The 27,054-nt window shown below is 40.7% G+C and overlaps 1 protein-coding gene across 1 annotated transcript; it reads left to right on the forward strand.

Annotated features, from left to right (window-relative positions):
• Window positions 1–26,625, forward strand: TRAF6 (TNF receptor associated factor 6). The gene is made up of 8 exons (XM_060176587.1): window positions 1–169; window positions 7,138–7,228; window positions 7,450–7,776; window positions 13,413–13,563; window positions 14,634–14,792; window positions 17,776–17,847; window positions 20,453–20,530; window positions 21,883–26,625. Exons 2-8 carry the CDS (start codon window positions 7,221–7,223, stop codon window positions 22,750–22,752), a joined length of 1,665 nt encoding a protein of 554 aa, XP_060032570.1. The 5' UTR covers window positions 1–169; window positions 7,138–7,220; the 3' UTR covers window positions 22,753–26,625.
• Window positions 26,626–27,054: the final 429 nt, after the last annotated feature.

The following is a 27,054-nucleotide window of genomic DNA, read 5'->3' on the forward strand; positions in this document are numbered from 1 at the left end:
GAGCGGAGAAGGCGGAAGTAGAAGCGGCCGCCGCGGGACCCTGGGCTCTGGGCGGGCAGGGCTCGCAAATCGCCGCGGCCTTTTGGCCTGGAGACTGGCGTGCGGGCCGAGCGGGAAAGCTGTCCACCTCCTTCCGGTGTCTTGACGGAGGAGTCGGCGGGCGAGAGCGGTGAGTCGCCCTCGGGAGCCTCCAGCCGGAGGTTGCGGCCTCCGCTCCCTGGTCGGGGACGCCGTCCTCTCGCCGCGGACGGGACCCCGCGCTCCTGTCACTTCCCGGCGGCCTGGGGCGCCGCCACCCCCCGGCCTCGGGGACACCCTACCTCCCGGTCTCGGTTCCCTGGCGGGAGGGAGGCAGCAGCCCGGGGGTGGGTGTCACTTCCCAGAAAAGGAAATTGCTCGTCCTGGATGTTCCCCGGAGCGCTCCTGGCTTCTTGAAACCCGCGTTTCATTTTCCAGCGATTCCCTCTGTCACCGTCACGGGGAAACTATTTTTGGCTTTGCCCTCCCCGTCGAACTCGACCGAGCTCCCCAACAGCAAAGTTTCTCTCCTCTTCTCTTCTCTTCTCTTCTCTTCTCTTCTCTTCTCTTCTCTTCTCTTCTCTTCTCTTCTTCTCTTCTCTCTCCTTTATTTTTCTTCTTGAAAGCCAGTGGAGATGACACGAATGTTTCCTCCCCGCTTCTGCGCTCGAGGGTCGTAGCGATCGTTGCAGGCGCCGGGCGGGTCGAGCGGTTCCTGGTATTTGACTTTGGAGGAAACCCAGGAGCCGACTGTCAGGACTGTCTTGAAATGCGAGCAGAAAGCACCTCCGAGCAGGGGAACTGGGACGTGTGTGTGTGCGTGTGTGTGTGCGTGCGTGTGTGTGTGTGTGCGTGCGTGTGTGTGTGCGTGTGCGTGTGTGTGTGCGTGTGTGTGTTTTCTTGTTGTTTCTCGGGAGCCGATTGCTCCACGTCTTGCTGCACAGGCGTCGAAACGGGAAAAACTTGTCGAGAAAGTCCGAGCCGTGGCGTCGGGAACCTGAGCGCTGGCATTTTCTCCGCTCCCTTGCGGCTGCTGGGGGAGCAGAAGGGGCTTTTCGGGTTTTCAGGTTGGGGGTGGAGTGTGGCCTCTCCTGTGACTCAGGAAGGAATGTGCGATGTGCGGGGCCTTGCAGCTGTCCTGTGGCGGGTCCGCCTGGCCCGGAGCCTGCAGGTGCGGGAGTCTCGGTGCCCGACAGTTCTACCAGGAGGCCTCTCTCCTTTCTCCTTTCTTCTTCCTCCTCCTCTTCCGTCTCCTCCTCTTTGTCTTCTTCTTCATTCTTCTTCTTCCTCCTCTTCTTCCTTCTTCTACCTTCTTTCTTCGTCTCCTCTTCGTCTTCTTCATTCATTCTTCTTCCATCTTTTTCCTCCTCCCCTCTGTCTCCTCCTCCTCTTCTTCCTTCTTCCATCTTCTTCTGCCTCCTTATCCTCCTCGTCGTCTTCCATCTTCTCCCTCCTCCTCCTCTTCTTCATTCTTCTTCCATCTTCTTCCTCTTCCTCTTCTTCTCCTTCCTCATCTCTTCCTTGTCGTCCTCTTTATTTTATTCTCCTCCTCCTCCTCCTCCTTCTGTAGTACATTGGGATGTGCAACACTCATAGATTTTGGGCCACATGGATTTTGAAAGTAGTTCGTATCCTGCCATCCTGGAGATCAACATGGTGTCTCGGAAGGTGGAAAATACCCCCCCAATTGCTATTCAGGACCAAGGGTTAACAATTGACTTTTGTGCAGTGCCTCTGAACCCATTCTAACTCATTGGGAGGGCTTTGAATCTCAGGAGTCTGTTTTTAAAGCATTGGTAGATGTTTCTTGTGGCTAAAACAAGTAGTAAGTTAAAGGTGATGTCTCTGTATTTATTTATTTATTATCTTTATTTATTTGATAGAGGCAGCCAGAAATCAGGAGGAAAGGGGGGGATCTAGAGAGGGAGAGAGACAGAGAAACACCTGCAGACTTGCTTCATCACTTATGAAGCTTCCTTCCTGCAGATGGGGATGGGGGGGGCTTGAATCTGGGTTCTTATTTATGGTAACATGTGGGCTCAAGCAGGTGTGCCACCACCTAACCACCTGTTTTTTTGTTTTGTTTTGTTTTGTTTATGGTGCTTTATTGAGCTTTATTGTACATAGCTTTCCTTTATATGAGTTTGTCTAGCAGTTTGTACCTTTGTTGATTTGAAATTGATGGCTTCAGTTTGGCACGTTTCTCTCATTAGTATCTGTTGACTTTAGAGGGAGGAATGTTTATGCTTCTCTAGATTGTAGTGTATACGCAGATACTAGTTTGTACATTTAAGGCAAAGCAGTTTTTGGTATTTGTTCATCTTGCAATCAAAAATTTGGCAATGATTACATCCCACAGTGTTTAATTAAGACTGTGCTTATAAGTAAGATTCACAACTGGAGAAAGGATACTGCAATCATGAAACTTCTATTTTTTATGTATTTAGTTTAATTTGACAAAGGGGAGAGGGTGTGATATTTCCTGCAGCACTACTGTCTTTCCCCTCATGAAGCAGACCCTCTTCAGGTGCGGACTGGGGGCTTAAACACTAGCCCTCATGTGTGGTAAGGTGGCTCTCAGTTGGATATGCCACCACCCAACCTTGCAATTCTAACCTACAAATTAGGAAAGATTTTAAACTCTGTCCCACCACTTCCATTAATTCATGTAGAAAGCACATAATCTGCAAATTAACATAGAAAAGAGATTGTGAGAGATTTGTACCGTATAGGAAAGGATATTTACACAGTCAACCTATGTAAAGCCCCAGCACTATCCCAAGCTTCCTTTTGTAGCATCTCACATGCAGGGTTGAAAAAAACTTCCAGTAGCACATCTTTTCTGTATAGATGCCAGATGAACTGTTCACATCAGCAACTACTTCAAAGCATATTTTTATTCTTGTAGTTAGGAAAGTAGTTCAGTAGTTTTCACTGAAGTCATTAAGCTCTTGCATTCCCAAAAAGTTAAAGGAAAAAAAAATTGCTTTAACTTGACAGGAGAGCAAATATACTGAAGCCCACTCAAAAGCCTATTTTTTTAGCTTCATCTTCACTTTTGCAGTGTTCTTAGAACTATGTACCTTAGACACAGTCACTGCCTGGAAATATTTATTTGAAAGCTAGAAAGCTTCCATATTAATTCTTAAAGTGTAGAAAGTGACGCAAAATTGAAGGCATAGATTTTTAGAAACAGTTTGACATGGCACTCTTACAGTAGAAGTTCACTGCAGGAATTGTGGCTGTCAGGCAGGTTTTCTTGGGAACACATTTGCTGTGGAGGTTCTCTTTAAGTCTAGACTTTAAAGTCATTCAAACTGGACTGTGACTTTTAAGTAGACTTAGCTCAGTAACTAACTGTTGCCTTTGTCTTCTGGCTAGCACTTTGACATGTTTCTGTATAACCAAACGCCAGACATGAATTTTCCAGGGTTGATTTACTTAAAAAATTAAAGGGTGAAGGATTCAAAATACAACTCTACCTAGACGTGCCAAGGACATATAAAATGGGCTCTCATATGCAGTCCACTTTGGTGAGTGGGAATTGGAAAGGCTTTGATGCATATCAGACAGCCAGAATTATTTCAGGATCCTTATGCACTGTTGATCCAGCAGTTCTTTAGGGAAAGTTACCTGAGGAAATAACTGGGCACAGTAGTGTATATGGGAAGAAGAATAGCAGAGGATATAAAACTTGGCTTAGCATGTCAAGGATACAACAAACCCTGTTCACCCTGTACACTGTCCTCTAGCTCAGGTGTAATGGCTCGTTGTGCCATTTGACAACCCTCCCTTTCTCTCAGCCTGTTCTGGGCACATTCCCTGGAACTCTGAATTATCAGTCACAGGACGTTAGGAACTTTCTTTACTATTTAAGCTGTTATATCAAAATTATACAAGTGTCAGGGTTTTAAAACTCCTCTTTGTATGAATTCTGTCCACCCAGCACAATAATGCTGGACAACTCATGCATAAGAGCCATAGTGGTCAGGCTCCTTGTCCAGTACGATAAAAACGGAAAAACTTTAATCCACCATTTTAGATAAATCTGCCAGGGGCCAGTGGCATACCCGGTAAAGTGCACATAGAACTAAGCTCAATAACCTACTTAACAGTCGGGTTCGAGCCCCCCCTCCCCACCTGCAGGTGTGTCTCTCTCCTTCTCTGTCTCCCCCTCCTCTCTCAATGTCTTTCAGTCCTAGCCAATAAAATGAAAGAAATAGCCACCAGGAGCAGTGGATATGTACTGCCAGCACTGAGCCCCAGCCACCCTGGAGTCAAAATCATAATAAATAAGTAAGTAAGTAAGTAAATAAATAAATACCTTCCAGAACACAAATTGACCAATGTAGGCTGCATAGCACAAAGTACACAGGTTCTGGGGTCCAGTACACCTAGGTTCTGATCCCAGTTCTGTTACTTATTCATTAGCTACTTCTCTTTTAAATCCCACAGTTGCCAGTTTGGTAAAATGGGGACTCTGAAACGGTTGAATACATTTATTACAGGACCCAGTGGGGATGCAGTCACTTGTGTGCACATGTTATCATGTGCATGGACCCAGGTTCAAGCTTCTGGTACCTGCATGCAGCAGGGAGCTTCACAAGTGGTAAAGCAGTGCATTAGGGGTCCCCCCCGTCTCTCTCTCTCTCCCTCTCTCTCTCTCTCTCTCTCTCTCTCTCGCACGCGCGCGTCTCCAGGGTTATCACTGGGGCCCAGTGCCTGCACTTCGAATCCACTGCTCCTGTGGCTTTTTTGTTTTGTTTTGTTTTGTTTTTCTGATAGGACAGAGAGAAGTTGAGAGAAGGGGGAAGACAGAGAGGAGGAGAGAAAGAGAGACACCTGCAGACCTGCTTCACCACCTGTGAAGTGACCCCCCCTACAGGTGGGGAGCCGGGGGCTAGAACCGGGATCCTTGTGTAGGTCGTTGTGCTTCATACTATGTATGCTTAACCCGGTGCGCTACCGCCCGGCTCCCGGGGTCTCTCTTTCTCTATTCCTATCTCCCCATCCCTCTCAATTTCTCTTTGTCCTATCAAATTTTTTTAAGTTTAATATAATTATTGCATTAAACGGCACATAATAGTAGCTCATTCATACTCTTAGGCGGAGTTCTGAGTGCTTTGCACATGTTGGTACAGAGACCCTCTTAGTAACTGAGATGTGGATTCTATGATTATCTGCATTTCCAAATGAGGAAGCTGTATAGCAACACACAAGCTTATACAGTTTGCCCAGGTGTTTTTCTGTGTGAAGAGTTAAATCCACATCATCCAGTTTCCAGCACCTACCCTCTCTGCCACTGCGGATTAGTATGCCTCCACTCAGAGAAGGTGCTTGTCAGTTGGCACTCAGCCTTCTTTGTGTCTATAGTAGAGGGAAGAGAAGAAGGTTGCTTTCTTAGCCCAGCACTTGGCATCACTGGCAGCCAGAATTTCTATATCAAGTGAGCCAGGCAGGGACTAATTTGTCTAGCATGACCACTGATGAGAGGTTTGTCTGTTTCTAAACTATATGTGGTATATATTAGCAGTTTTCTTCAGGTGGAGTCGTCTGCAACAGAGGCCCAGTTTCACTGGCTGTGTATTGCTTTTAAACATCAGGTTCTCACTAATACAATGGTGATTCAGAATTCAAAGGTATCCTCTCTATCCATTTAACAGCAGTTTTACAAAGGCAAACCTTGCTTGTTTTACTTTATTATTACATTTCTGGTTTTATTGATTTAACACTGGCTTACACTATTGTAAGATCTTAGGAGTATAGTTTCATACTGTGTGAATATAACTATCATACCAGCCACCAAACTTCATGTGCCATTACATCGGATGGAAGCTTCTACCGATCCCTTATTCTCCCCGTTCCACCCTTTTTTTTTTCCTTTGATAACCACCCCAGGTTTCACAGAGTCTGAGAGTTTGGTTACTCTTACCGTTTTTATGTAAGTTTGTTATAGTTATCTGTATTCCAAATATGAGTCAACCCACTTATTACTAACCTTTCACTTCTTTTTTTAAAAATTTTTATTTATAAAAAGGAAACACTGACAAAAACCATAGAATAAGAGGGGTACAACTCCACACAATTCCGACCACCAAAACTCCATATCCCATCCCCTCCCCTGATAGCTTTCCTACTCTTTATCCCTCTGGGAGTATGGACCCAGAGTCATTATGGGGTGCAGAAGGTGGAAGGTCTGGCTTCTGTAATTGCTTCCCCGCTGAACATGGGCATTGACAGGTTGATCCATACTCCCAGCCTGTCTCTCTGTTTCCCTGTTCACTTCTTTACTTAACTTAATTTATCATAATCATCTATAGTTCTGTCCATTCTATCCTGGACAAACAATGCCCTCTTTTTTAGTGGTCACATAATACTCCACAGAGCATGTATAACATAACTTATTTATCTATGCACCTGTTGATGGAAATTTAGGTGAATTCCATACTTGGGCTATCGTGAATAGTGTAGCTACCAACAGTGCAGACATTTCAGATATGTGTTTATGTGCCGGGTGTAGAGGTCTAGCAGTGATATTGTTGAATTGTAAAGTATTTCCATTTTTATTTGCTTAAGGACTACCCTTGTTTTTTGCCTCTAGGGTTATCACTGAGGCTCAGTGCCTGCACTACGAATCCACTGCTCCTGAAGGCCATTTTTCCCATTTTGTTACCCTTGTTGTTATTGTTCTTGTTATTGTTGCCATTGCTGTTGTTGGATAGAAAAGAGAGAAATCGAGAGAGGAGAAGAAGACGGGGAGAGAAAGATAAGCACCTGCAGACGAGCTTCACAACCTATGAAGCACCCCCCCCCCTGCATGTGGGGAGCTGGGGGCTTGAACCGGGATCCTTACACTGGTCCTTGTGCTTCCCGTCATGTATGCTTAACCTGCTGCACTACTGCCCAAACCCCCTCCATACTCTTTTCCTATGGACTTTATACCAATTTGTATTCCCCACCAAAGAGGCTTTTCTCATCATTCTTGCCAACTCTTGCTTCCAGTATTTTTGATGTAGGCCCTTCTAATTCATTGTTCCCTTGTTTTTCCAGTCATTAAAAGTAAAACAGAAGAAGGACTTGCAGATATCCCTTTTCACTTCCATTCTTTCTATCTAATAGAAATCCCTACACTAAACACTTCAAAGTGTGCATGAATTTTAGACCTAGAGGAAGAAACCGAGATCCAAATGGTCAAGTGACTTATGAACAGGTATTTACAGACAGCTAAATGTTGCAATTCATGTGCATGTTTTTTTTAAATTTTATGATTGTACAACATCCAGAACTTTATTATAAAATAGTGATGAGACAAAGTTCAAAGCACGAAAATTATATCTAAATATTGATAAAGCTAACGTCTATCACCTAGATGGTGGTTTGCATAGATAATCTGTGATGCATATGTGTTTAAGGTGTCTTTGTTTCTTACAGTTTTTACAGAGCAACCGATAACCTCGTTACTATGAGTCTCCTAAACTGTGAAAACAGCTGTGGATCCAGCCAGTCGGAAAGTGACTGCTGTGCTGCCATGGCCAGCTCCTGTAGTGCGTCAGCAAAAGACGACAGTGTGGGTGGAACTGCCAGCACAGGGAACCTTTCCAACTCTTTTGTGGAAGAGGTCCAGGGATACGATGTGGAGTTTGACCCACCCCTGGAAAGCAAGTATGAATGTCCTATCTGCTTGATGGCATTACGGGAAGCAGTGCAAACACCATGTGGCCATAGGTTTTGCAAAGCCTGCATCATCAAGTCAATCAGGTACGTGAGCTTATGAGAGTAGCCTGCCCTATAACTGAACCAAGTATAGACAACATTGTTACACAGCATATTCCAAAAGTAGCCTTTTAGTGGGAGGTAGATAGCATAATGGTTATGCCTGAGGCTCCAAAGTCCCAGATTCAACTCCCTGCACCACCATAAGCCCATAAGCCAGAGCTAAGTAGAGCTCTGGTTATAAAAAAAAAAAAAAAAAAAGCGAAGAGTAGGGAGTCGGTGGTAGCACAGCAGGTTAAGCACACATGGTGCAAAGCGCAAGGACCAGCATAAGGATCCTGGTTCGAGCCCCTGGCTCCCCACCTGCAGAGGAGTCACTTCACAAGCAGTGAAGCCGGTCTGCAGGTATCTATCTTGCTCTCCCCCTCTCTGTCTTCCCCATCTCTCTCCATTTCTCTCTGTCCTATCCAACAATGATGACATCAATAACAATAATAACTACAACAATAAAACAACAAGGGCAACAAAAGGGAATAAATAAATATTTTTTAAAAAGCAAGGAAAAAAAAAAGCACCGAAAGTAGTCTTTTACATGAAAAACCTAGGGGGGGGAAAGAACACTGAACAGAAATTTGGATTTTTATTCAGGTTTTACTGTCCTTCCTCTCCCGTTTTATTTATCTTCTCAGGTAAATAAAGTAGTAAATAAAAGCTGTTTTTACATAAAGCAATTCTATACAGTTCTATCGGGGGCAAGTTTCTGTACTTTAAGAAAATAATGTACTTATCTTAAATAATAATGCTAATAAAATCAGATAACCTTGCTCTACAAAGAATACTGACTCAAGGGCTAAATGGTGGTCCATCTGGTTGAGCACACATGCTACAATGCACAAGGACCCAGGCTCAAGCCCCCCGAGTCCCCACCTGCAGGGGGAAAACTTTGCAAGTGGTGAGGCAATGCAGCAGATGTCTCTCTCGCTACCTCCCTCACCCCTCTAGATTTCTGGCTGTCTCTATATAATAAATAAAAGATAATGACATTTTTTAAAAAGAATATTGACTAAATTATCAGGTTTTTTTTTTTTTAAGATTTTATTTATTTATGAGAAAGATAGGAGGAGAGAGAAAGAATCAGACATCACTCTGGCACATGTGCTGCTGGGCATCGAAGTCGGGACCTCATGCTTGAGAGTCCAAAGCTTTACCACTGTGCCACCTCCCAGACCACCTATCAGGTAATTTTTTAAACTACCTTAAATTCTGTTATCAGTGGTCATGAGGCCGCACAGTGACAAAAGAGTTGGACTTTGAACCATGAAGTCCTGAGTTCAATCCCAGCATTCATTATACATGCCACAGTGATGCTCTGCTTCTCTTTCCTTTTCTCTCTTTCATGTTAATGCATATTTATAAAATGTTCTGTTACCAGATGGCAATAGCTATTATAAGATAGTGAGTTAGTATTTGTGTTTCTTTGTTTTTGTGGATAGCAACGGTGAGAAATTGAGAGAGGAGGGGGAAATAGAGAAGGAGAAGGCGAGACTCCTGTGGTACTGTTTCACTGTTCATGAAGCCCCCCCTTCTGTAGGTGGGGTCTGGGGGCTTGAACCCAGGTCCTTGTACACTGTAATGGGTGTGCTTAACCAGGTGCACCACCACCCAATCTTGATAAATGAGTATTTCTTGGTTATTTTTTTTAATTAGTGATTTACTAATGTTCAACAAGATTGTGAGATAAGAGGGGTACAATTCCATACTTTTCCCACCACCAGAGTTCCATGCCTCCAGGGTTATCACTGGGCCTCAGTGCCTGCACTACAAATCCACTCCTCCTGGCGGCCATTTTTTCCATTTTTGTTTTTGTTGGATGGGGGGGGGAGGGAACGACTCAAACTAGGATCCTTTCCACTATGTGTGCTTAACCCAGTGCGCCACTGCCCGAAACCTGAGGACCAAAGATTTTTATGGGGTGCAGAAGGTGACAGGTCTGGCTTCTGTAATTGCTTCTCCACTGGACATGGGCATTGACAGGTCAATCCATACTCCCAGCCTGTTTCTATCTTGCTTGCCAAGTGGGACAGGGCTGTGGGAAGGTGGGTTTCCAGGATGCATTGGTGAGGTCGTCTGCCCAGGGAAGTCAGGTTGGCCTCATGGTAACATCTGCCACTTGCTGGCTGAAAAGTATTAAGATATAAAGCAGGGAGTCGGGCGGTAGCGCAGCTGGTTAAGCACAGGTGGTGCAAAGTGCAAAGACTGGCGGTGAAGCAGGTCTGCAAGTGTCTGTCTTTCTCTCCCCCTCTGTCTTCCCCCTCCTCTCTCCATTTCTCTCTGTCCTATCCAACAATGACGATAACAACAGCAACAATAAAACAAGGGCAACAAAAGGGAATGAATAGATATTTTTTAAAAAATATATAAAGCAGAACAAATTATTTAATAATCAGGAACCTAAAGGTAAGACTATAGCAGATGAGATTTGGGGTCTTCATGTTGGAAGAAGCTAGAAAGTCTGTTATTCCAAAGGAGGGGCCCATGACTTTACTAATTTTTGCCTGAGCCCCACAGGTAACATGCAGGTGGGCTTAAAGTATTGTCTGGAAAGATAGTGTCAGAGTTGGGAACAGTACTAGAAAGCTGGATCAGGGCAGAGAGTAGTTCCCAAATACGAGAAAAGTATATAAATACCGTTAACAGAGTATTTTTTTAAGGAAGTTTTGATTGATGGCGTTACCTTCGTAATAGATTCAAAATCTAATCCCTTCTCTCTGCTTTGATTTTTACCACCCTGTTCTGAGTCACCATGAGCTCTTTCACAATTCCCACTTCTACTACAGCTTCCTTCTTCCAAGCTGTTCTCAACTCAGCAGCCAGAGTGAACCCAATAAAATAGGTAAGATACTCTCTTCTCAGAATATTAAGGCAGGTCACCTGGGAGAAAAACCCAATGTCCTCATACCCTGAAAGATAAGCTTTGGGTTTTTGTTTGTTTGTTCACTTTATCAGAGCACTGCTCAGCTCTGGTCTGTGGTGGTACTGAGGATCTCTGGTGCTTCAGACATGAAAGTCTATTGTTCCATAAACAGCCATCACCCCAGGTCCTTATGATCCATTTTCTGACTTCTCTGTTATGCCTTCCTTCCTTCCTTTTACCACTTTGTTCTTAGCTGCTTCCTGAACATGTGGAGCATGTTTCCACTTTGAGGAGTTGTCTTTAACTATTCTTTCCACTTGGAACACTCATATCAAACTACTTCGCTAGCAACCTATACTCTCTGGTGTGTCTCATCTTCTCCTGGGTAGCTTGGATGTGGGAATTGATCTATTTTTATTTCTTACTGTTTATTCCTGAATTCCAGGAATGTGCTTACTACGCAACAAGTGTCCAGTAAATTATGATCACTTTAACTGAAGAATTCCTACATTGTACTATAAGCATAGGTGACTAAAACGCTCTATGTAGAACCAAAAAAAAAAGGAAGACGGGCAAGGGGGGGATTTTATGATCTTCAGTAAATAAGCACCTAGGAATATTGGAGACATCTTTCTTTAGTTGGTTATGCTGGCTATTCACTACTCTGTAAAAGTGCTTTTTTTTTTTTCTTTTAACTTTTTAAAAAATTTATTTGTCCCCTTTCCTCCATTTCTTTCTTTTTTTAAAATTTATTTTATTTATTCCCTTTTGTTGCCCTTGTTGTTTTATTGCTGTAGTTATTGACATCATTGTTGTTGGATTGGAGAGAGGAGGGGAAGACAGAGAGGGGGAGAGAAAGACAGACACCTGCAGAGCTGCTTCACCACCTGTGAAGCGACTCCCCTGCAGGCGAGGAGCCGGGGGCTCGAACCGGGATCCTTATGCTGGTTCTTTTGCTTTGCGCCACCTGCACTTAACCAGCTGCACTACTGCCTGACTCCCTCTTTCAACTTTTAAATGAACTTTCCTGTAACACTTGAATTTAGGATTGCCACATACTCAGGACTTGGTTTAATTTAAGTTACAAGGCAACACGTCATTCAGGAAGTCAAAATCCATCTCAGTTCAATACTATTTTCTTCTGGAGTGATTGCCAATGCCTTGGATAATGATTTTCAGTTACATTTTTAAGACTCTTGTTTTCTCTTAGATGTCCATCGCTTGGATTAAAGGTGTGTGCTTTAATAAATTTAATATAACTTTTTTTTTATGGTTCTCAGAAAATATTAGAGGAAGCCCTATAAAGACAACTGAGTTTCTCACCTTTACTAATTTTAAGGAATTTGGTGGCAGGCCCCATGTTTAGCTTTTTCTACCCTTTCTGTAGCAACTAGTATGGTTGGTTTACATATAGCAAGTGCTCTGTAGATACTTGAATTAGTTATTAATGTTCCTGCAGACTAAATTTTGTGAGAGTTATTGATGCATCCCAAAAAGTTCAAGGGAGAATGACAGATACCCATACTTGAAATGGATGATTTTAAACAACAAGGGCAACAAAAGGGGAAAAAAAATAGCCTCCAGGTGCAGTGGATTTGTAGTGCAGGCACCAAGCCCCAGTGATAATCCTGGAGACAAAAAAGAAAAGAAAAGAAGAAAAGAAATGGATGCATTTTACCCATCATAAAATGCAGGAAAACACTGGCAAATAGGACATAGAGGTTCTCTAACTCCCTACTACATTATATTCTGGGCACAAAAAAATAAAGGAAACCACTTGTTGCTTATGAATCAGATTGCTGCAGGGACTAGAGAGAAAGCTTTAAAAGGTAGTGCTGCTGATAGGGAGTCAGGGCGGTAGCGCAGCAGGTTAACGCATGTGGTACAAAGCACAAGGATCCTGGTTTGAGCCCCCAGCTCTCCACCTGCAGGGGGGGTCTCTTCACAAGCAGTGAAGCAGGTCTGCAGGTGTCTTTCTCTCCCCCTCTCTGTCTTCCCCTTCTCTCTCCATTTCTTTCTGTCCTATCCAACAACGATGACATCAACAACTACAAAAATAAAACAAGGGCAACAAAAAGAGAATAAATAAATAAATGTTTTTAAAAAGGTAGTGCTGCTAATTGATTTAGTTTTTGCTTAAGACTGAGAAATAGGGCCTGGGTGGTGGCACATCTGGCTGAGCACACATTACAATGCCCAAGGACCTAGGTTCAAGCCCCCGGTACCTACCTACAGGGGGAAAGCTTTGCCAGTGGTGAAGCAGGGCTGCAGGTGTCTGTCTGTCTCTCTCCCTCTCTCCCACCCTCTTCCTCTTGATTTTCTGACTGTCTCTATCCAATAAATGAAGATAATCATTTTTTAAAGGCTGAGAAATATTCTATATAGATATTATTAGTGTTCCGAACAGCACATTTAGTTGGATCTCACTACAAGGTTATATAGCTATCTGCCTGATTTCATCCTTAACTTTCATCTCATTTTATGCCTATCAAAATATAATTTTGTGTAGTTTTTCTCATACTTTGGTTGGAGTTCCATAAAATAAAGTCCCAGATTTTATTAGGTAACAGGTATGATCCTAGTTGTATTTATTTCATGAAAGATTGGTTTATCAAAGGACAGTTTATTTTGCTGATAGACAATAAAATGTTATATTTTCTACAGGCCACAAGAAAGGGAAAAATATATGTTGAATTAAAGTTTAGATTTCTAATATGAATTTTTGTTTACAGCTACCAAATGTATGCCCTGTATTTGTTTCTTTTAGGGATGCAGGTCACAAATGTCCAGTTGACAATGAAATACTATTGGAAAACCAGCTATTTCCTGACAATTTTGCAAAACGAGAGATTCTCTCTCTGATGGTAAAATGTCCAAATGAAGGTTGTTTGCACAAGATGGAACTAAGACATCTAGAGGTATTAAAGTTATTTTCTAGCAATTAGTATGTATACAGGCAGTTCTAGAGACTAGGAACTTTATCCATCTGTGTTTTGTCAATATTTAGCATATACTGATTGGCAAATAAATTCTTCCTGAGCTAATACCAACCCTTTTATTATTCATTCAAATGTAAGTATAATGAGAAATTTCTTATGGTAGCTATTAAGTCAAGTGTCATATCTTAATCTCATAATTCATTTTTCTTATTTTGATAAAAGCAACAAATTCCAAGTAGCCATCATCTTAGTACCCTCATCCTACTCTTCCCTAACATTGTGCATTTTATTATGAACTCAGTAGTCTATCTATATTTGAGATTAAATGAAATAATCAGTGAAAAGAATTTTCTTTTTTGCCTCCAGGGGCTCAGTGCCTGCACTATAAATCCCCTGCTTCTAGAGGCCATTTTTTCCCTTTTTGTGGCCCTTGTTGTTTATTGTTGTTGTTATTATTGTTGTCATTGCTACTGTTGTTGTTAGATGGGACAGAGAGAAATCGAGAGAGGAGAGGAAGGCAGAGGGGGAGAGAAAGATAGACACCTGCAGACCTGCTTCACTATTTGTGAAGCGACCTCCCCCCCCCCACAGGTAGGAAGCCAGAGGCTGGAACTGGGGTCCTTACGCCCGTCCTGTGCTTTGTACCATGTGCACCTAGCCTCTCTTTTGAATTAAACTAATTCTTTGCTTAGTTTTATTTATTTAAAATCACTGTTTTAGATACTGTAATTTTCCTCAGCTCTGGAGCTTTTAAAAGAGTTGCCCTTTTGTCAAAGTACTAACTTGATAGGAAGATCTGACTTCTTTCCAACTTTTCCTAATTAGATATATGAATTTAAGAGCATTCTTCTTATAAACTTACAGTTGACATTCACTACTGGAAAAAAATGAACTGAAATCTTTATATTGTGATCGTTTGGGAAATACTAAAAAAGTAGGTTCTAGCCATCAGTTATCTAAAAGAGAATATAGTATATATTCTTAGATTATATTTAAGAGCTGTCTTAAAGATTGGCTAATACTAATCAATTATTTTTCTCTTATAATAGGATCATCAAGTGCATTGTGAGTTTGCTCTTATTAATTGTCCTCAATGCCAACGTCCCTTCCCAAAGTACCAGTCCAAAATTCACATCCACAAGGAATGTCCAAGGAGACAAGTTTCCTGTGTCAACTGTGCTATGTTGATAGCATTCGAAGATAAAGAGGCATGTGCTAACTTTTTAATAGTCATGTCATAATTATCATTATTAGTAGTCGATAGGGACATTACTCTCATTCGGATTCTTTATTACCAGATGTGAGGAAATAGATTTTTTGTTGTTGTTAGTTCAGTAAACCACCTTAGTTAAGTATAGAGTTTATATTTGCATATCTTTTGTAGAAAACATTGCTTATACTACTTACCAATGCAGTAGATCAGTAAATGTCTCAAAGATTTTCTGAGTGATAGGTAATGATGAACTTGGGTTGGAAACCCCCCAAAAAAATTACTATGAAAGACTTACACTTTTTTCTTTGGAAAGAGGTTAGGTTATTAAAATGTCTTTAGAGAGACAAATCCCACAAAATATTTTTGTTTGGTGATAATTCATAAAAAAATAATGAATTTACTTTTTTCATTGATAAATTATGCTATCTTTCTTATAACATAGTATAATATTATACTTTAATTAAAACATTTTGATCTGGGGGTCAGGTGGTGGCACACCTGGTTGACTGCATGCATTAGAGTGCTCAAGGACCCAAGTTTTAAGTCACTGGTCCCTCACCTGCAGTGTGAAGCTTTACAAGTGGTGAAACAGTGCAGCACATCTCTCTCTCCCTCTCTCTCTTCTTACAATTTCTCTCTGTCTGTATCCAAAACAAACATTATAAAGAAAGTATTTTAAAAAATCATAACAATTCTCTAGCCCTCTGGGATCATGGACCCAGGGTCATTGAGGGTTGCAGAAGGTAGAAGGTCTGGCTTCTGTAATTGCTTCCCCGCTGAACATGGGCGTTGACTGGTCGGTCCATACTCCCAGTCTGCCTCTCTCTTTCCCTAGTAAGGTGTGTCTCTGGGGAAGCTGAGCTCCAGGACACATTGGTGGGGTCTTCAATCCAGGGAAGCCTGGCCAGCATCCTGGTGGCATCTGGAACCTGGTGATCGAAAAGAGAGTTAACATACGAAGCCAAACAATTTGTTGAGCAATCATGGATCCCAAGCTTGGAATAGTGGAGAGGAAGTGTTAGGGAGGTACTCACTGCAAACTCTAATGTACTTCTGCTTTCAGGTATATATTTTGCAGTAGTTTATGGATACGTGTGAACATAAGCTCTCTCTCACAGAAACTGGTGTATATCTAGGTTATGGGACTTTGTTAGAAAGTGAACTACCTGAGATGAAATTAGAGTGTACTATAAAAGGAAAGGTCTCACCCGAGTAATGAAGCTGAAGGGTTGTCATTCCACACGTGAAGTCTCTGGACACAGTCTGAGGTGAAGCATGTTGAGGTGGCAATCGTTTCGTTGGTTAGGTTGTGATTGGCGGATGCAATATTATTTGGTTTGGGAATGGGAAAGCTATCATGGGAGGGGGTAGGTTATGGAGATTGGGTGGTGGGAATTGTGTGGAGTTGTACCCCTCCTACCTTATGTTTTTGTTCATTAATCCTTTCTTAAATAAAAAATAATAAATAAATAAATAAATACATGTATACAGACAAAAAAAATCATAACAAAACAATGCTTCTAGGTGCCTGACAATATGATGATGAGTGCGCAGTTCTTCCATTCATAGACTGAGAGATAGAAAGGTTAAAGTCACTTTATATCGGTATTGTCACTGGTAAAGCCAGTGCTGGAATCCTTGTCCAAAAAAACTATTACAAAACTTCCTTACAAAGAGAGAGAGAGAAACTTCATTAAAATTAGTGTTTACAGATTTATTTTGGTCATTTTTCTGCTTTCTTATGTTTAGGCCTATTACACTTGTAAACTTGGTGAAATAATCAGAAACAGCTAACTTGCTGAAAATGTGCAAAGTCTGAGGTGATATTAGAGTGAGTCGCTGTCTTTAATTGTCATTCAATAAATGAAATTAATCTGGAAGGTTAATTTTTTTGCTAGCATATCAACTAAAATAAATTAATTGTAGTCCAGAAAAACAGGTTTCATTTTTCCAATCCCCTATGAGAATCTGCGCACCAATGACTCTGGCCCCAATACTAATGTTTTTGTTCTTTAACCCTCCTGACAAGACTTTTAATTAAATCATCATTCTACTGCTGGGAATTTTGAAAGAGTGTCTTTGAACAAATGGTAAATGATAAACTCATCAAAGATGTTCCACCTCTGGGCAAATGATTAAGGGGGTGAGGGAGATAGCATAATGGTTATGTAAAGAGATTCTCATGCCTGAAGCTCCAAAGTCCTGGGTTCAGTGCCTGCACTACCATAAACTAGAGCTGAATAGTGCTCTGGTTTTAAAAAAAGAAAAAAGAGAGAAAGAAAGAAAAAAGATTTAGGAGTCTAGGAGATGACTCAGTTGAGTACCTACCTGCCTTGCCTTGCATGCATAAGGCTTTGGTCCTCAGCACCACACAAGAGGAAAAAGACAAAGTGAGCAAAATTCCATAGATGGTGGGACAAGAGTTTGCTTGCATATAAAGACTTTCTTTCTCTGTATTCTATCTCATTCTCTCATAAAAAGTAATATAAAATGAACAGTTGGGTCAGGTGTCTCAGTAGTAGGAGAGACCCTAAATTCATTCTTCGATACTGTTTAGTAATACTCAGATCTTGCTCATACTCCATACCCCTGTTCCAAAGCCAATTTCTATTCTTTTTGTTTTTAGATAGTGGGGGAGTGACACCATGGCACAGCTCCACCATCCATGGAGCCTGTCAATGCCATGATGTCGCCATGTATTGCCAAGGGTCAAACTCAGGGCTTTTTGCATGGTAAGATATTCACTCTATCGGGTGAACTATTTCTTAACCCCCTTAAAAGATTCTAAAGAGCTGGAAGGAGAGGGGAATTTCATTACTACATAAACAAAAGGAAAGAAAACAACTTCTTTATATTACTCATACTACTGTGTTACATAAATCAATATCCTTAACTTGTTAGTGAAGTAAGTTACTTTTTTTTTTTTTAAATTACATTTTCACTTCTTCAGATTTTCTTATTTTTCTCTTGTAAAACAGATCCATGATGAAACCTGTCCTTTGGCAAATGTCATCTGTGAATATTGCAATACCGTGCTCATCAGAGAACAGGTGTGATTACTACCTCTCATAAATTAATATTTTCTTAAGTTGACTAAAGTGAGATTTTTCAGTTGGAAGGTTAAATTAACAAAGTGAAATGAACACAAGTTGAAGAAGTGTTAGAACTGTGTAAATTCTTTTTTATATAAATTAGTAGACAAATACCTTCAGAAAGAAGAGAATATTCAGCCCTTTCTAAGTCATTAACTGAAAACCCATGTTTACATATATCCATGAAAGTTTCAAGCAAAACCAGGTAACTTTAAGATAAAAATAAGTAAAAATATCCATTTAAAAAAAATCTTTAAGAAATAAAATTTTATAGTAAGAGGGAGATAGCACAATGGCTATTCAATTCAAAAAGCCTGTCATGCTTGAGGCACTAAAGGCCCCAGGTTTACTCCCCAGCACCACCATAAGCCAGAGTTGAGCAGGGCTCTGGCAAGAAAATAAAAAGAGAGAGATTGATATATAGACTATGAAATAAGGATCTTAGGTATGCAGAGACCAACTAAAAGGACTAAAAGGGTTGTGAGCATTGAAATTGAAAGAAAGAAGATCTAGAGGGTGGCAGTGGTACATCTGGTAGATTGTAAATGTTACAGTGTGCAAGGATTTAGGTTCGAGTCCTCAGTCCCCACCTGTAAGGGGGAAGCTTTCACAAATAATGAAGCAGTGCTGCAGGTGTCTTTCTCTTTCCCACTCTGCCTCCCTGTCCCTCTCAATTTCTCTCTGTCTCTATCTAAAATAAAATAATAAATACAGAAAGTCTGCTCAGTAACAGAACTAGAGCTTTCAAGCTTTAGTCTTTGAAACATATTAAGAGATTGAGATTTGTAGGTCTGTAGTCCCTGTCCAGCAGTCATATAGGGCACTAGTATGACCTCATCAGAAGATGTGGTTACAGTAGAAACCAATTTCATTATTATTATTAATGGAGAAAGGAAAATTCCATCTGACTGGTATTTCTGACATTTAAGTTTACCCACACTTATGAATATTAGTCACTAAATAATTAAACACTAATGAACTATGCAAACCCAGAGATCATAATTGATTACCTGACTGAGTAGAAGCAAAACCTTTCACTAGACTAAACTTTTCCACTTGTCCATTAATAGGGTCCTTTAGATTTTTTTTTTCTAACAAAGCTTTGATTTGAAGTTGTTAAACTTTTTTTGCTTATGAAGTCTTGCCTCTCTGATTTTCCTTGTTGATCTGCTTTAATGTTTAAGAAAGCCGTGTAACGCATTGGAAACCCAACCAAAACAAAACTTAATGTAGGAAAACACCCTAAGGTTAAGAGTTAGGGAGTAGAAGGATGTTTTTTTTTTTTTTTTTTTTTTTTCCTTGCTGTACCATATTTTACTAACCAAATCTGAACTGGCTATAAAATAAAAGGTTTTCTTTATTGTTGTTTTTCATTACCAAAAGTGTTGTCACTGTGGCTTGATGTCTACACTATAAATCTACCACTCCTGGTGGCCATTTTTTCCTTTTTTTTTTATTTTTTATTTTATTTTCTATTTCTATTTTACTTGACAGGACAGAGAGAAATTGAGAGGGGGAGATAGGGAGAGTCACACACCTACAGACCTGCTTCACTGCTTGTGAAGCCTACCCCTGCAGATTGGCCACGAACGGTCCTTGTGCATGGTGATATGTGTATTTAACCATGTGTGCCTTTGCCTGACCCCAAAATACAAGTTTTACTGGAACACAGTCATATCCATGTGTGTAAATGTTGTATATGACTGGTTGTATATTGTAATGATGAGAGCTGAGTACCTGAAAGAAACAGAAACCATAGAACAGAAATTAGTGACTGTCTGATCCTTTACAAGCATTTTTGCTGACTGCCATTCTAGATTATTCAAAATAAAGAGCTTAATTAAGAGATGTATTAGGTTATTTCTGCCTTACATTGTCTAAGACTATAGCTGAACTAAATGCTAAATGGAATTTTTGGTACCTCTTTCAAAGAATATTATTTTGTGTGGTGGATCTGACCTCAAAGAATATATGTTAAGATTTCCAGATGAGAGAGTGAGACTTACTGTAGAACTTAGTGTGCTTAAAATGCGTTTTAACATCTGAGACTCCCAGTGTTATCCAGTGCACACTGAGGCTAACAAAAATTAAGATTTACAAAAGCAGATCATGGAGGAAGTAATGGACATATTCACTTTCTTTAAAGTGTATATAGTCCACTGGTTGATACTGAAAGACTTGGAGCACAGTGAAAGTCCTGATAGAGTTTATAAGTTATTAATATCAGAAGATGCTTTTTCTCAAAAATGCCACTGGAGGGTGCCAGTTTCCATCAATAGAAATAGTTTCATTTGCTTAAAATCAATTTCTTAAGTGATCTAGGGAGGAATGAAACGAGATGTCGACATTTCCATTTTCTGTGACTTTTGAAAGTAGGATTTTCATCTTTATTGGCTATGCAATTTTTACAGCAACTACTCAGCTCTACTGTTGTGATAGAAAAGTAGCTGTAGGGAATACATGTGTTTGTTTAAATTAAAAACTTCACCTCAAGTGTGATTTCACCAAAACAGGATGTTGTATGCAAGCAGAAACTCTATTAAACCTTTGTTTTGATTTTTAGATGCCTAACCATTATGATTTAGACTGTCCTACAGCTCCAATTCCGTGCACTTTTAGTACTTTCGGTTGCCATGCAAAGGTAAGAAATATTTTCCCCTCTTTAAATCTTGAATGTAAAATATTTTCCCTCTTTGAATCTTGAATGTAAATCAAGAAAGTTTAGTTGTATAATGCAGTCGATAATACCAGTGGGAATGAAGATGACTTGCATGTACTGTGTTTGTGGTCTTAAACTCTGAAGAGAAATTAAAACTCAGGATATTGATTTAGGGAAGTGGCTTGTGTTGACAGTGGAAGATGTGACTGTGACCATACAGACTGTATATCCAAACAGAACCACAGATGAGTAGCATTTAACACTGACAAGCCTGGCAAAGAGAAGGACTTGATATAATCTTCAAAATTAGTTTCAAAACTAGTGTCAAGTGTTTGAGATGGAGCATTACGATGACTCGTTCTTTTTGGAGATGTAACTTCACTTCTGATTGTCTATTATGCTGTTTTTAACCTGGCTTTTAAACATAATTGGTATGTGTTTAATAACTTAAAAGCTAAAATGAGAAAACGGTGTAGTTACCTTTTGTGGGAAGATTCTGTATTATGTACATGGGAAAAATGCTTGATGAAAATATATGGGAGTATATGAGTAGTTAGATGGGATAGAGTATTGGTAGACTACTCTTGGTTATAAGAGAAAAAAATGGTTATAGCTAGAGGAAGACAAAAGATAAATGAGGATAATCCACTTTTAAATGAGAAATAATATTTTAATCATTAAATTCTAAGGGAGAAGGTTAGAAGGACAGAATATTTGAAGAAAAAGGGAGAGGAGGGATAACCAAGCAAAATCTTGAGATAGGGGTCGGGCAGTGGCACACCTAGTCGAGCACACACGTTACATTGTACAAGGACCCAGGCTTAAGCCCCGGGTCCCCATCTGCAGGGGGGGAAGCTTCACAAGTGTTGGAGTAGGACTGCAGGTATCTCTCTGTATTCTGTCTCCTCCTCCTCTCTCAATTTTTCTGTCTCTATCCAATAAATAATAAAATAAAATAAATATTTGAGACAATAAAAGAGTGGATGCCATTTAGAGCCTACGAGAAACATTAATCTTAGACAAGAGGAGGATCGTTGTGGAGTCAAAAGAGAAGCATGCGTGTAGACCCTGAGACTAGGAGAGACTAGGAGAGAAGATTTACCTGAGTGAAGGCTAGGGGAATATTCAGCAGGGAGTCTCGTTTTCTCTGCAATTATAAAGGGGAAAGACCATCTCATGAGATTGTGAATTTGATACAGACAAGATTGGAAAGGAGCTTGAGGGAAGTAATAGTAATACTTAAAACCGTTTTTTTTTTTTTCTTTTTTAATTTGGCTATGTCCCATTCTTAGCCCTCACAAGACCTAGTCTAAGGATTGTGCTTGACTTTTCAGATGCAGAGGAATCATTTGGCGCGCCATCTACAAGAGAATACTCAGTCCCACATGAGAATGTTAGCTCAGGCTGTTCAGAATTTAGGCCTTGCTTTAGCTCCCATGCCTCAACCAGAGCTGCTTCCATATGACTCTTCCTCTTTACCCCGGATCTCCTCTGGGTGTCACCCAGAGGTCCAAAATTTCCAAGAAACCATCCAACAGTTAGAGGGTCGCCTTGTAAGGCAAGACCATCAAATCCGAGAGCTGACAGCTAAAATGGAAACTCAGAGTATATATGTAAGTGAGCTCAAACGAACAGTTCGAACCCTTGAGGACAAAATTGCCGAAATTGAAGCACAGCAGTGCAATGGGATTTACATCTGGAAGATTGGCAACTTTGGAATGCACTTGAAATCCCAAGAAGAGGAGAAACCTGTTGTCATTCATAGTCCTGGGTTCTACACTGGCAAGCCCGGGTACAAACTGTGCATGCGCCTGCACCTTCAGCTACCCACTGCTCAGCGCTGTGCAAACTATATTTCCCTCTTCGTCCACACAATGCAAGGAGAATATGACAGCCACCTCCCTTGGCCCTTCCAGGGTACAATACGCCTTACAATTCTTGATCAGTCTGAAGCACCTATTAGGCAAAACCACGAGGAAATAATGGATGCCAAGCCAGAACTGCTAGCTTTCCAGAGACCCACGATCCCACGGAACCCAAAAGGTTTTGGCTATGTGACTTTCATGCACCTGGAAGCCCTGAGACAAAGAACCTTCATTAAGGATGACACTTTGTTAGTACGCTGTGAGGTCTCTACCCGCTTTGACATGGGGAGCCTTCGGAGGGAGGGTTTTCAGCCTCGAAGTACGGATGCAGGGGTGTAGTGTCCCCTTGTTTGTACGGATGCAGGGGTGTAGTTTCCCCTTGTTTGTACGGATGCAGGGGTATAGTGTCCCCTTGTTTGTTTTGATTGTGTTTTTAACTGGTTTAGAGAAACAAAGTACCTTTCCTTGTCCTGTGTTCAGTTATACATAAACAAAGAAACAAATCAGTGTGAATGATGTGCTCACCAGTGAATGTTGAGAGAGGTTGCTCACCACTTCTTTTTACAAGTACGGAGAGCAGTTTTTCCCCTGAGAATGTATATGTCCCAGTTGTTAAAGTGAAGTATCTGCAGCATGTTGCCATAGCTGACTGCCAGTCAGGATACCTCTCTGTTGTACTTCCATGTATTTGTTTTTTTTTTTACTCCCCTGTTTTATTGTCAGAAAGCCCAGGGTTGGAGTAGTAAAACTCAAACCTTTTAATAGTAATGGATGCTCCTTAAAGCATCAGTTTATTTTTATAGTATTATATGTAATATATTAAACTTACCAATCACTACCACCTCATGCTGGTGCCAGGAAGAAGAATTCTTACTCTTGAGTTGAGTTCTCATTTTATTTGACCTATAAATTTCAGAGGATCTGAACCTTAATCCTTGGGAAACTTCAGTTCTCATTTACTCCCTCACTCTCCTGGGGGTGGGGGGGGGGCGGTGTTAACTAAGCATATTCAGGAACTACTTTAGAACCTAGATATGACCTTGCTTACTGAGTGTGAACATATATTGTCTGTTGAATAATTCTTCTTTAAATGTTTCATTTGACCCTGGTTATATTATTTCCTGGAAGCTACAAAGCAGCATCTTCTCCAGACTTTACAATGCTGAGAACTATATGGATACCAACTAGCTGCTCAGCATTATTCTATAAGTTCCTTTTTGTCCGTTCCCTGCAGAGTGAATTCCCCCAGCTCTGCATATATTCTCTGCTGTTTAATGTCTGCATGACAAGGAAATGCACACAGTCAGTGACATAAACATTAAAAATGATGCAACTAGTTAGCCAATGTGGCATAGCGAATGCTATGTGAGCCAGAAATTTTTCAACTCTTTTGAACACCCTCACGTTTAGCTCAATCAAATGTACACAAAAGGTTTTCTAAGGCAGAATTTCTTAATACTAGGGAAATATTGGAGATAGGGTTATAGGTTGAAACACTCCAATAATTTATAGCAAAAAAAAAAAAAATGGAATGTATTGTGGTGACTAAATGCCCCTAGTAGGAGAGACTACTTTTGAGCCAATGTATATTTATCAAAAGCAAATGTGATGAAATTTCGTTCTCAGGGAGTCCCCACCAGTGTAGGCTCTTAGAATTTGAGAGGACCCACACACTGTCCTGCTTACACAAGATTGTCAAAGTTGTCTGGTCACAAGAGACAGTACTATATCTCCAGAGGCCAAATCGGGAGCCCCCTGGCCAGTGTTGAAGATCAGCCTTCATTTCAAAAGGGAGACCTTGTCTATTCAAAAGAATAGCTTCAGTTCTGAACAGACCCAGCAAGTGGGGTCCCAGAGGTCTTTTCCCCTTTTCTTTTCTCTAACCTCCCTGCCCTTCCCATTTGTAGCCTTCTCTGATGGGCTTATGTTATATATCCTGTGGCCAGTACCACCATCAATGCCACCTGCTCGTTCGTTTCCAGTCTATTTCTTGGCAGTTTGTGTCTCTTAGTGACTCTGCTTCCCAACTGGCTCCTGAGAGTCCTTGCAGCACCACCCTTGGGGTAGGGGGCCCTGCACAACTGCTGTTCCTATGATTGTTTTTCAATAAATTAAAAATTCTGGAGTTCCACTTTAAATGGCGGTTATTTTTTGTATGTGCCTAGAAAAAGTCTTAAAGGAAAATAACTGAGTTATTTTTGATGACTTGAGAATTATTTACACTTTCTTAAAAGTTTTATGTTTCCTACAATAAATATGTACTTTTAGCTGAGATAAATGTTCCCACAAAAAAAAAAAAAAAAAAAAAACTGAACCTCACCAAAAAAGGAAATGACATTTGAACGCTTCCTGGTGAAATTTCTATTAAAAGCATAGCTGTCACTAGGCACTGCGGCCAGTCATTTCCTGCTTTGGTTGTGTTATTTCTTTTTTTCTACTAACTTGGGAATCTTAATCCAAATAAAAATGGGGTTTTGTTTCGTCATGTTTTTTTCCCTTTTGCTTCAACTTTTCAGCTTCACGTCTCCTATCTATAAAGTAAGAAATAGGAATAGATACTCCCAGCCATAAAATTCTCTATTAAAGTTGAAGTTCTATGGTCTAGGAGGTGGCGCAGTGATAAAGCTTTGGACTCTCAAGCATGAGGTCCCGAGTTCGATACCACATGTGCCAGAGTGAGGTCTTGTTTTTTCTCTCTCCTATTTTTCTCATAAATAAATAAAAATCTTTTTTAAAAGATTAATAAAAAAATGAAGTTCTGACCAGTAGGACATTGACAATAGTTGAAGATTTGCCAGTCGAAATTACTTTTTGCTTACATAATTGCTAGTGTCCATCAGCTAGGTCACACTCAATTCAAATTAGCAGAATTTTTTTAACACCCAACAGTTGACATGTTGTAGAAAACCAGCCTCTTATTTATACTAGCTACTCACTGTGAATATAAAAATAGAGTTAATGGCCAAACTGTCATTCTGCATGGAACTTTACATTAAAACTTCATCTCAGAAGCAGTCTTACCTGGACAATTGTTGTTCCTTGTATTGGATTGTTGAAAAAGTCATGACATATTTTTCTATGCAAAAATATGCCATGGCTTGTGACAACCCAGTATTTTTCTTCTTTTTTTTTTAAATTTATTTTTTGCCTCCAGGGTTACCGCTGAGGCTTGGTGCCTGCACTACGAATCCATGGCTTCAGGAGGCTATCTTTCGTTGCCCCTGTTGTTTACTGTTGTGGTTACTATTGTTGTTATTGTTATATTATTATTGTTGTTACTGTTGTTGTTATTGATGCTGTTGTTGTTGGATAAGACAGAGAGAAATGGAGAGAGATGGGGAAGACAGAGAGGGAGAGAGAAAGACACCTGCAGATCTGCCTCACGGCTTGTGAAGTGACCCTCTCCTGTAGGTGGGGAGCTGGGGGCTCGAACCGGGATCCTTATGTCAGCCCTTGCTCTTCACGCCATGTGCGCCTAACCCGATGCGCTACAGCCCGGCCCCCAACCCAGTATTTTTCATGATCTTCTCTCCTACTCTGAAACATTTAGTCTCACCCAGTTGACCAACAACAGTTTAGACCACATATTTTTATTTTATCAGCCTTTTGTTTAACATGTATCTTTTACATTTTTTAGCATTGCTCAAATGGAAAGAAATTTCATCTTTGTCTCAGAGGTGTTGAATGAAAGCTGCGATTTATCCATTTTGTTGTTGGGTAACTAGGATATTGACTAGTGTTTTTGTTGTTATTGTTGCTTGTTGCCTTGTTTGTTTTTACTAACCTTTGGCCTTGGCAGTAATGACATTTTATGATTGTACTATAATATGACAACTTTATATTGGGGGTGGAGAAAACTGAAATAAAATGAGAGGGGAGTTAGCTTAGGAGTGAACTAATATAGAAATGCTGGGTACTGGGAGTCAGGCGGTAGCGCAGCAGTTTAAGTGCAGGTGGTACAAAGCTCAAGGACGGGTGTAAGGATCCTGATTCAAGCCCCCGGCTCCCCACCTGCAGGGAAGTCACTTCACAAGTAGTGAAGCTGGTCTGCAGGTGTCTATCTTTCTCTCCCCCCTCTCTGTCTTCCCCTCCTCTCTCCATTTCTCTTTTTCCTATCCAGCAATGATGACATCAATAACAATGATAACTACAACAATAAAACAATAAGGGCAACAAAAGGAAATAGATAAATAAATATTTTTTAAAAATGCTGGGTACTGTCTCCTAGTTATTTCTATGGCAAGCATAAAATTAAGTCATTACTGCTTTTATCCCAGAAACTGTAAAGTAGGCTTATTATTCATGCAACAGCTGTCTAAGAAGTAGTTGTTTGACATTTCTGTATCCAGGGGATCCTCAAATCTCTGGTGACCAAACTTTTTTTGTTTTCATTATTAGAGTCTTTTTTTTTTTTTTTTGCCTCCAGAGCTATTGGTGGGGCTTGGTGCCTGCACTATGAATCCACTGCTCCTGGTGGCTATTTTTTTCCATTTTTGTTGTTGCTGTTGTTGGATAGGAAAGAGAAATGGAGAGCAGAGGGGAAGATAGAGAAGGGGAGAGAAAGACACCTACAGACCTGCTTCACCACTTGTGAACCGACCCCCCCCCCCACCTCCCGCAGGTGGGATTAGACGGGAGATT

Source organism: Erinaceus europaeus, chromosome 17, assembly GCF_950295315.1.
Source record: "Erinaceus europaeus chromosome 17, mEriEur2.1, whole genome shotgun sequence".
NCBI classification, from domain to species: Eukaryota; Metazoa; Chordata; class Mammalia; order Eulipotyphla; family Erinaceidae; genus Erinaceus; species Erinaceus europaeus.

Bases quoted from the DNA above. Each gene is read 5' to 3' on its own strand.
- TRAF6 (XM_060176587.1), top strand. The intron at 13,564-14,633 runs GTATTAAAGTTA...CTCTTATAATAG, and splicing joins TGGAACTAAGACATCTAGAG to GATCATCAAGTGCATTGTGA. The intron at 20,531-21,882 runs GTAAGAAATATT...TTGACTTTTCAG, and splicing joins CTTTCGGTTGCCATGCAAAG to ATGCAGAGGAATCATTTGGC.